The sequence below is a fragment of the Cervus canadensis genome, chromosome 4 (genome assembly GCF_019320065.1).
Source record: "Cervus canadensis isolate Bull #8, Minnesota chromosome 4, ASM1932006v1, whole genome shotgun sequence".
Lineage (NCBI taxonomy): Eukaryota > Metazoa > Chordata > Mammalia > Artiodactyla > Cervidae > Cervus > Cervus canadensis.
Genome location: NC_057389.1, coordinates 89,785,041 through 89,796,368, shown reverse-complemented (window position 1 = coordinate 89,796,368; position 11,328 = coordinate 89,785,041). Strand labels below are relative to the sequence as shown.

The following is an 11,328-nucleotide window of genomic DNA, read 5'->3' as shown; positions in this document are numbered from 1 at the left end:
AGAGTGCCACTTTCCTCAGAACCTCACCAACAGGAGGTGTTATCAAACCCCTTGATCTTTGCCAGTCTGATGGGTTAAGCATCGTATTGTGGTGTAGTTTTAATGTTCACTTCCCTTATGAAGTTGAGAATCTTCTCTTGTGACTAAGAACCATTTGTTTCTCTTCCTCTGTGAGCTCAAAGTTCATATCCTTTGTTAACATTTTTGTGGACTGTTGTAATATTTTTCTTATTGTTTCTAAGAGTTCTTTATATATTAAGGACATTGTCCCTTTGTGTTACGTCCCTTTGTTTATTGTTTGTCATTTGCCTTTTAAGATTTTATTATTTTTGAATTGTCCTTTGTCTTAACATTGTTCAGGGTGATTTTTACCAGATTTTTTTTTTTTTTTGATGTTTACATGAGATAACTGTTTTAGTTATTCCTTTTATGGCATTGGAGCTTTGTGTTATACTGATAGGGGGGCCTTCCTTTGATAAGATAGGAGGTGGAAAGGAGCATTCTGAGTAGAGGGAATGGCAGGTGCAAAGATCCTGAGGTATGTAAGTCAGGGTTCTCCAGAGAAGCAGAACCAATAGGATGTGTGCATAGAGATGGAGCATCATTTTAAGGAATTGACCCATGTGGTTGTTCAGTTCAGTCGCTCAGTCGTGTCTGACTGTGACCCCATGAACCGCAGCACGCCAGGCCTCCCTGTCCATCACAAACTCCTGGAGTTTACTCAAACTCATGTCCATCAAGTTGGTGATGCCATCCAACCATCTCATCCTCTGTCGTCCCCTTCTCCTCCTGCCCGCAGTCCCTCTCAGCATCAGGGTCTTTTCCACTGAGTCAACTCTTCGCATGAGGTGGCCAAAGTATTGGAGTTTCAGCTTCAGCATCAGTCCTTCCAATGAACACCCAGGACTGATCTCCTTTAGGATGGACTGGTTGGATCTCCTTGCAGTCCAAGGGACTCTCAAGAGTCTTCTCCAACACCACAGTTCAAAAGCATCCACTCTTCGGTGCTCAGCTTTCTTTGTAGTCCAACTCTCACATCCATACATGACCACTGAAAAAACCATAGCCTTGACTAGACAGACCTTTGTTGGCAAAGTAATGTCTCTGCTTTTTAATATGCTATCTAGGTTGGTCATAACTTTCCTTCCGAGAGTAAGTGTCTTTTAATTTCATGGCTGCAATCACCATCTGCAGTGATTTTGGAGCCCAAAAAAGTAAAGCCAGCCACTGCTTCCACTGTTTCCCCATCTATTTGCCATGAAGTGATGGGACCAGATGCCATGATCTTAGTTTTCTGAATGTTGAGCTTTAAGCCAACTTTTTCACTCTGCCCTTTCATCGTGTGGTTGTGGAGGCTGACAAATCCAAAATCTGCATGATGGGCCAGCCGACTAATGACCCTGGAAGAGCAGCAATTTGATCTGAAGGCAGTCTGCTGAAGAATTCCTCCTTTCTTGGGAGCAGTCAGTCGTTGTTTCCTTAGACCTTCAACTGATTAGATGAGACTCACCCACATTATTGGGGGGGATAATCTGTTTTACTCAAAGTCTGCTGATTTAAATGATAATCTTATCTAAAAACACAACCTTCCCAGCAACATTTAGACTGGTCTTTGAAAACCTCTGGGCATCATGGCCTCGCCAAGTTGACACATAAAATAAGCCATCACAAATCTACCCAATGCCAACCTGATACACACAAACTCCTTAAACCATACTTAATCTGCAAAGAAAGGCAGTAACAAGATAATACTTCCACCTAGTATGATAAAACTGTCCCGCAAATGACTGAAAACACGCTAACCTTTGCCTCAGAAGAGGAGATAAAGTCCTTGAGTGATGTTTACCCTTCTGTTTGATTTCCTAATTTAAAGCTATGATGTAGGGGCTTCCCTGGTGGCTCATTGGTAAAGGATTCACCTGCCAAGACAGGAGACATAGGTTCAATCCCTGGTTTGGAAATATCCCAATATGATGTGTAGAAAGTAAGCCCATGGACAACTACTACTGAGCCTGTGCTCTGGAGCCTGGGAGCTGAAACTACTGAAGCCTGCATGCCCTAGAGCCCGTCCGCAGTGAGAAGCCGCCGCAATGAGAAGCCTGTATGCCACCACTAGAGAAGCCCTGCTCTACACCACTGGAGAAAAGTTCGTGCGTAGCGACGAATCCACAGCACAGCCAAAAATAAATGAATAATTAAAAAATGCTACGATGTGAAATTAATGACACTTAAACACTATGTTATAAAGTCAACACATCTACGTTGCATGATATGGAAATAAAAAAGGGAGGAAAACAAAGGTATTTGCTTAATTTGTATACCTGCTTCTCCCACAGCTCCTGTATTGCAGTTGGATTCTTTGTCATCTGAGCCACCTGGGAAGCAATTATATGTGTAAATTTGTACTATCCACACATATTCATAACAAAACAGGGGAGAAATTCTCATGACAATCATAGTCATTTCTTGTGTAACTCGTCATGTGGTTGTAGCTGATATTTATAGCTACCTTCCGAGCCACCCTTGGTACCAAATTTCTCTTGGTCACCTGGCGTTGCCGTAACAAAACACTTAACAGCTTATGTGGCCTAAACCTCAGACATTTATTTTCTCACAATTCTGGAGGCTAGGAATTCAAGATTGAGACATTGGCAGGGCTGCTTTCTTCTGAGGCCTCTCTCCTTGGCTTATAAGATGGCTGTCTTCTCGTTGTGTCCTCACAGGCTCTTTTCTCCAAGTGGTATAATAATTTCTCCCTCTTTTTAAGGACTCTAGCCATATTGGACTAAGGCCCACCCTAATGGCTTTATCTTAATTATATCTTTAAAGGTCATATCTCCAAACACAGTCATATTCTGGGGTGCTGGGGTTAGGGTTCCAACATATGACTTTGCCGGGTGGGGGGTGTCACATTGCAGGCCACAAAGTACCACCTTTGAAGAACAAAAATGTGACTGGTGTGGTAACGATGAAGATGTGCTCAGTCATGTATGACTCTTTGCAACCCCATGGACTGTAGCCCGCCAGGCTCCTCTGTCCATGGAATTCTCCAGGCAAGAATACTAGAGTGGGTTGCCTCCTCCAGGGGAGCATCCTGACCCAGGGATAGAACCCGTGTCTCTTGCATTGGCAGGCAGGTTCTTTACCACTAGTGCCAACTGGAAGCCTAGAAGGAGAAGTTGGTGGGAAAGAAAGCCAAGGAAAAGTTTGGAAAGGTTGGCAGAGGGTTCAGAGCTGTCGTGAGAACTTGGTTTTTTGTTTTCCACCAGAGTGTTTTAAGTTGCATTTTGCAAAATTCCTCTGCAGGGTCTTCTGGAAGGTGAGAGGGGTGAGCGAGGCGCCAGTGAGGAGGCTCCCCTGATCTTCCAAGTGAGCAATGAAGGGACCTGGGCTGGGGTGCGAAGGAAGGAAGTGGGTGGTTTTGAAGCCACAAGAAGGAAAGGACTGGAACTTTCCTTGTGGTCCAGTGGTTAGGAATCCACCCACTAATGCAGGGGGCAGGGGTTTGATCCCTGGTTGGGGAAGATCCCACATGCCTTGGAGCAACAGAGCCCATGTGCTGCAACTATGAGCCCTGCTCTAGAGCCTGTGCTCCATAGCAAGAGACGTCACTGTGGTGAGACGCCCATGTGCTGCAACCTGAGGGCAGCCCCAGCTCGCTGCAACTGGAGAAAGCCCACGCAGAGCAACAAAGACCCATAAATAAATAAATTACTTAAAAAAAAAAAAAAGGGAAGGACTTGTGGAACAGATATCAGTCAGTGGGAAACTGATGGACAGTGATCAACCCACCTTCTCTGGTAGGACCTTCCAAGGAGGGTTTGGTAGGCTGAGACTGCATTTGTTGTTCACTGTGGTTTCCTTAGATTTGAGCAGAATGCCAGACATGTAGTGGGTGGCCAGTGAATGTTTCTGGACTGGATGCATGAATGACTTAAAACCAAAAGTGGGAAAATTTGATGATGTTGGGTTTGGGAGAGAGTAGACTCCAGGGGTGCTTGTGCGGCTGAGGTGGGGGGAACTCAGAGTCTCTGTTGCCCTCAGTGCTCTGGATTGAGGGTGGCAAGCAGAGTGCAGGGGTTTACCTAAGACTCCTGGGAGGAATTGTGATTTCTAACAGATTTGGAGTAGTGAGCTCCCCATTCCCAGGAGTATGCAAATGGGAGGGGCACATTTCCAGAGGGTTGTAGAGCAAATCTCTGTCCCAGGGAAGGTTTGGAGCTGGGAGAAGCTTAGTCTGGTCTAAAAGAAAGTCCTTTGGGTTTCCCAGCAGCCCAAGGGTCGTGGGGATTTCTGCATCATCACTTTCTGTGGTTTCTGATACTCAGCCTGTCCCACACCCCTTCTCTCTCTCTCTCTGTGCCTGGCAGTGCCCTGATACTGTGGTGTGGGTGGGTCTAAGGTGCCAGGTTTGCTGCAGTCATTGTGGTTCTAAATTCCGTGCTGCGCTCCGAAGTAGCCTTGTGTTTGGACGTGCTGCCCCCTGGTGGAAAGAATGAGCAGTTCCCCTCACCACTTCCTAACCTCTTGGGAGTTCCCTGGTGGTCAGGTGGCTAAGACTGCCTGTAGTCCCAAAGCAGAGGGCCATAGGTTCGATCCCAAATTAGGTCCCACGTGCTGCAACTAAGACCCAGTGCAGCCAAATAAGTAAAAAAAAATTTTTTAAGCTGTAAAAAAAAAAAAAACACCACAGAAGTAGTGCTGGGCGGTGAGTCAGAGGGACACATCCAGTTTGCAAAGAAAACTCCAAAACAAAGAGACTCACAGAAAGACTCAGGGAGAGACAAAGACAGGCGGTGATGCTCAGTAAGTAATGATTGGTTGAAGGAATGAATGAATGATCGCTTGGAACCAACGTAAACATGGATAAAGCTCTGGCAGCTCAGGCCTAGTTCTGTTGATACACTGGGAGGGTGTGTCCAGGGGTCCTGATATTCACCAGGCTGGATGGCATAAAGGCAAAGGGTCTTGCCTCCAGCAGGGGCCTGGGTGTCTGAGGATGAGGGTGACAGGGTGGAGTGAGGGGACTGAGGACACCCTCTGGGGAGAATGTCTGACCCCTCCCCCGCAGCTGGGGTATGAGAGACCACCTAGGGTGTCCTCAGGCAGGCCCCTGGAAAGTCCCTGGGGTGGCATAGTAGGAATAGGTTGAAAGAGGTTTGGCGAGATGGAGTTAACTTGGAATGAATTACTAGTGGAATGGAAGGAATGGGGAATGGACAGCCCAGGATGATAGGCCCCTGCAGACTTGTATGGGGGTGGCAGGAGGGAGCCAGGGTCCAGGGGGAGGCCCCCTCCAAGCATCTGCCTCAGGGTTACATTGTCCTGGGAAGCTCTTGTGAATGTCACTGGCCATTGGTGTCTCAATTAAAGGGATGGGACCTTGCGGGGGTGGTCCTGGGGGTGAGTTCTGGGGAGCCTGAGAACCCCAGGGTGGGTGTTCTGGGGCTCACCATGGGGCAGCCCTGGAAAAGTGTCTTTGGGGAGGCTGTTGGAGAATCAGAACACAAGGGTCAGCCTAGGGTGTTAGTGGGATCATCACAGGATGGTCCTGCAGACTGGAGCTTTTCTGGAATCATTCCAGGGGCTGAAGAATGGGGTCCGGAAGTACACTGGGAAACCATGTGGGAGGATTTCTGGGGGAGTTGCCGAGCAAGGGGGAGGGCTGAGAGCAGAGGGCACCATCCTTGGGGGGGATGGGGTGGTCTCAGAGCATGGTGTCCTTTGGGAGTACAGATGGGTGTGGGGGTTCAGCACTTGGGGGATGTTCAGGACGTCAGGGTGTCAGAAAAAATGGGGTAATGAGACTTAAGAGACCAATGAGGGGGTGAATTTGAGGTGTCCAGAACCAGATATGTCTTTGTGGGTGGGTCTGGGAAGCGGACCCCAACCTGAATGTTGCAGGAGACTAGGATCATGGAAGCTGGGTTTGACAGAGTTAAGACATGATGGTATGTGTGTGTGCAGTGTGGATTGATTGTGGGGCAGGGGGGTTCTGGGAGTCAAAATTGGGGTGTCTTGTGGGGCTTCCCTGGTGGCTGAGACCAGAATCTCAGCCTGCAATGCAGGAGACACGGGTTTGATCCCTGGGTCAGGAAGATCCCCTGGAGAAGGGAATGGTTACTCCAGTATTCTTACCTGGAGAATCCCACGGACAGAGAAGAGCGTGGAAAGATACAGTCCATAGGGTCGCAAAGAATTGGACACGACTGAACGATTAGAAACTTTCACTTTCATGGGAGGTGAGTGCAGGCAGGGCAGAACCAGAGATATCTTGGGAGGCAGACCACCCGGGGTAGGGGAAGGTGGGTCTGTGGAATGGGTCCAGCAGTGGGCCTGGGCGAAGGCAGGACAGAACCAGCTTGGGTAGCAGAAACTTTACTGCTCAGGACTGCCTCCCCGCCACCCCACCTCGCCCACACCCACCCCCGCCCCCGGTCAGTAGCATTTGCGGTACACGATGTGGGGCCCCTGCTCCTCGTATTGCTCCCGCAGGACCCAGCAGGACTGGAAGGTGCGCAGGGAGGCCAGGATGGAGCCCCCGATCCACACGGAGAAATTCCTGGTGGGCTGGGCCATCACCACCACGTGTGCCTCTGGCGGCAGATTGCGGAGCAGTTCCCTTTGGAAGCGCGCCTGGAACCCGGTGAAGAGCGAAGAGCCCCCGCACAGCAGCACGTTCTGGGCCAAGTCGGTCCGCAGCTCCGCGGCCACCTTGCAGAGGCTCTGCTGGGCCATGGTGGGGACGCCCACGGGGGACAGCCCTGGGATCTCCGGGGGGCTGAAGAGCAACTCGGGGCACTGGAACAGCTCTTTGCCCAGCGTGACCGTCCGTCCGTCCGGCAGCTTCAGGGTCTGGCGGCATTCCAGCTCTGGCCGGGCCTGTTCCTTCAGGAAGTCCGGGGCCACGTAGCAGTATCTGTGCTTGATGTTCTCCACCGTGTCCAGGTCCTGCTGCCCCAGGGGTAGCCCGGAGCCGAGCAGCATCTCCGCCAGGAAGGCGGTCAGGTGGGTGCCCGCCAGGTCCAGGCGCTGTGTGGCGTGGGGCAGGTTGTAGCCTTGGAAGACGGGCACGGTGTAGGTGACTCCGTGGCCCGTGTCCACCACCAGCCCGCTGACCCGCCCGTGTGCATAGACCGACAGCACGGACTGTGAAGCCACGTACATGGCCGGGGAGCTCAGCGACTCAAAGACCACCTCCACCAGCTTCTCGCGGTTGGTGGGGGGGCTGAAGGGCGGGTCGGAGAAGAGCAGCGGGTGGTCGCGGGTGGCCACGCGGAGGTCATGCTCCAGCAGGTGGCGCCAGATGAGCTCGGCCGCATCCCAGTCCACCACGATGCCGCTGTGCACCGGCTGCACCAGCGTCAGCTCCGGGCGTTTGCGGGCGGCTTCGCCGATGAAGGTTTCCGTTGCCGGCTGCCCTGAGGTGGCCGGTTTCTGGGGCTGGCAGCCGACGATGGTGGCCACGGTATAGGTGGGCCGGGCCTGCCCGGCGAAGCCCACCTTACACGTGCCCGTGCCCATGTCGATGACCACCGCCCCGGTCTTTGGGGGCAGTCTGTCGCCCACCATGCTGGGGGGTTCCTGAGGGAGGGTGCTATTTGCCAGGGTTGAGGTGAGGTTCAGGCTAGGCTTGGGGATCTCCAGGGAGGCTTGGGGCTTCGAAGGGTTGCCCTGATTTGGATCCATGGCTCTGAGTAGTTGCCTGGGCTGCTTGGCAAAGCTGACTACTTTCCTCTGGGGTGTGGGTGTGGGTGGGGGTGGGAGCGGAGAGGCTGGGCCTGGGGCAAGCACAGGTGGAGAGAGGGAGAAGGGGCTGGGCCGGGGGTCTGTGACATCATTCTGCTGCTCACAATGCAGAAGTGGGGGGGGGTGGGGGTAGGGTGGACCCTTCCTTTCTGCGGAAAACCCCCAGAGTATTCATCTATTCTGAATTCTCCCCACCCTCACCCACCCACCCCAGTGCCAAATTTGGAGAATAGGCTAGAAAGCGTCCAAAGAGGGACCTCTGACCCAGCACCCTGATTCAGTAAGACCCAGGAATACTTCTCTTGGTGCCTTGTCTTGAAGTTATTATAGTGTGATCTCTAAGAGCTGGTCACAGTTCTCCTTAGAATATTAAAATATCAATCCTTAGAATATTAATCAGAAAGTGGTTGGTGATGGGGTGACTTTTTGATTTAAGTACTTTAAAATACATAGCTATTTATTTAGCTGTGTAGGGTCTTTTGTTGCAGCATGTGGGATCTAGTTCCTGGACCAGGGATTGAACCTGGGCCCTGGGCATTGGGAACTGGACCAATGCTTTAGCCACTGGACCACCAGGGAAGTCCCAGCTTTTTGTTTTCCCAGGGGAAACAGAAACCGGCCTGGGATGGGAGGTAAAGATAGACACAGACACCCCCTATACTGGATTCTTTGACATTTCTGCTCTTCCTGCTGCCTGAAACAGCCTCCCTTTCCATTCCTGCAGGGCAGGAATTTGCTCTTCAAATCACAGCAGGAAAACACCTCCTCCTGTAAGTCTTCCTTGATTTCCTCTCCCTCTCTCTACTGCCTGGTGATGGTAGGAGCTGTCTGCCTTCACTGCAGGGACTTTATCTGCTTTCTCTTGGTGGAAGGGAGTGTCTGGGGGATACAGAAGGGAGCTTTCAGGATAGATAGGGCTTCCCAGGTGGCACAATAGTAAAGAATCCACCTGCCAATGCAGGACTGTGAGTTCGATCCCTGGGTCAGGAAGATCCCCTGGAGTAGGAAATGGCAACCCACTTTAGTATTCTTCCCTGGATAATCCTATGGACAGAGGAGCCTGGCAGGCTACAGTCCATGGGGTCACAAAGAGTTAGACACAGCTAAACAAGTGAAAAACATCAACAATAAAATAGATCCAGGTGGCTCAGTGGTAAAGAATTTGCCTATCAATGCAGGAGACACAGGAGATGTACATTCAATCTCTGGGTTGAGAAGATTCCCTAGAGGAGGGCATGGCAACCCGCTACAGTATCCTTACCTGGAGAACCCCCATGGACAGAGGAGCCTGGCTGGCTGCAGTCCACAGGGTTGCATAGAGTCAAACATGACTGAAGTGACTTAGCACTCATGCTGGTGTTTCACCTCATAAAAGAAATGATAATTATGCAAGATAGTAGATGGTGGTAAGCATTTTGCAATATGTAATTGTATCAAATCAATATATACACTTAAACTGACAGTGTTACTATGTCAATTATATCTCAATAAAGCTGGGGGAAAAAAACACCTCCCATCTCCCCCCCCCCCACCTGCGATGTGGATTTCAAACCCATTGCTTCTTGGGGGAGAACCTCTGCAATTGTGTTTATTCTCCCGTTTGTGGGTCATCTATCCAGGGGTATGGGTCTTGACTATACCACATCTTTGCCCTTCCTACTCATTTCGTTGTAGTTCCTTCCTTTAAAAAAAAAAATTATGATGATGATATCGGCATACTTTTTTTTTTTTTGGCCACACGGTGCGTGGGATCTTAGTTCCCTGACCAGGGATGGAATCCCCATCCCCTGTGTCAAAAGTGTGGAATCTTAACCACTGGACCACCAGGGAATTCCCCTGTGGTTCCTTCTTTATATCTTTAGATGTAGAAGATCTTCTCTGTTGGTCTTCAGGCCTTCCCCATCTATAGCTGCTCTGTAAATAGTTGCAATTTTAGTACGCCTTTGGGAAGAGGCAAACTCAGGCCTTCCTATTCTGTCATCTTGGTCACTCCCCCATCCATCCATCTTTGATGCAAATCAGTGTGATAGGTGTTGAGAATCCGAGACCCACCAGCCACTTCTCCATATCTCATTTTCTCTTTCCAACCTCCTGTCTGCATCAATTAATATTGACATGTCCATGTGCTTGGGTACCAGCTACACAGAAATGGCTAATAGCAGGTACCTTGCCAGCATGTGTCTGTGGTCTATGACAGTGTTACTCAAATTGTGGCCCATGAACTGTTACCGTTTCTTGAGGAGAAAGGAACTTTGGAAGAAACCATAAATCAATATCACTAAGCTTTCATTCAACTGATATTTCTTCCACAGCAAGCATTTCTCAATGAAGGAAGCAATGTATTATATAACTTTCTGGTGCAAGCTCTTTATCTCCATGTGGACTGTCACCACTGCTTTGAGTACTGGTCTAGAGTTTGAAAAGATCGTTTCATGATGAATGTCAAATCCAGTTCGTAAGATTTTGTTGTACCTTGTGCTGAATTGTGAAGCTTTATCCAGACTTAGGTAGAAAGCAAAGAGATCAATTGCTAAAGTATGCCAGGGAATAAGGCGGTATGGGCTTCCCTGATGGCTCAGCAGTAAAGAAATATGCCTGCAGTTCAGGAGTTGCAGGAGACCTGGGTTCGGTCCCTGGGTTGGGAAGATCCTCTGGAGGAGGGCATGGCAACCCACTCCAGTATTCTTGCTTGGAGAATCCTTACAGACAAAGCTTGGAAGGCTACAGTCCAGAGGGTCGCAAAGAGTCAGACATGACTGAAGCGATTTAGCATGCACGCATGTGAGGTGGTGCAGGGTACAAGAAATTTGCTGATAGTTAACCAACTATGTATCAAGCTCTTAACAAACGCCACTTATTCTTGCTTCCATTCTGGTTCCATCTTGGTTTTTTTTTTTTTTTAATGTATATTGGAGTATAGTCACTGTACAAGGTTGTATTTTCTGCTGTGTATCAGCAAAGAGTATCAGCTACACATGTATGTATATCCCCTCTTTTTTGGATTTCCTTCCCATTTAGGTCACCATGGTCTGGTTGCATCTTGTTGCCACCTGTCTGACACATGATTAAAAAAAATTACTTAATTATATTGAGGTATAATCAACATACATCATTATACTAACTTGTTAGGGAAATTAAATGAATAGTCTGGTTTAGGCTTCAGAGACAAAGCAGAGAAGGCCTCCGACCTTCCTTCTAACCTGCCCGGACACTACCCAGACTGGGAGTGACTGTGACTGCCTGCTCTGAGTACAAGGCTGGCAGCATCATAGATAAGATGAGGGAGGAATCTTGCGATTGTTGAGACCCTGGAGGGGGCCTGGCCAACCAAGAGTTTTACACAACAAAACAAACAGCATTGACAGGAAACCAGGCTCGAAGTTTGGTCACAGATTGATGATGCTATCAGCTTGCTTCCATCCTGGGGTGATTAAGTGGGAACCCCGAACTACAATCTTTCAAGTTTCATCCACGGAGCAGACACGCTGCCTGGGATCCTTTCCCAACTGGGACTCCAGATGTGCTGTGACACAGAACTTCTCAGCATTATTTAAGTCTGGATGTTGGTCAAAACCCAAT

At 49.5% G+C, this 11,328-nt stretch overlaps 1 protein-coding gene across 1 annotated transcript; it reads right to left on the bottom strand.

Moving 5' to 3' along the window:
• Positions 1-6,362: 6,362 nt before the first annotated feature.
• Positions 6,363-7,798, bottom strand: ACTL9 (actin like 9). The gene has a single exon (XM_043464376.1). The coding sequence runs from the start codon at positions 7,687-7,689 to the stop codon at positions 6,439-6,441; it is 1,251 nt and encodes a 416-aa protein (XP_043320311.1). The 5' UTR covers positions 7,690-7,798; the 3' UTR covers positions 6,363-6,438.
• Between the last annotated feature and the right edge of the window lie 3,530 nt (positions 7,799-11,328).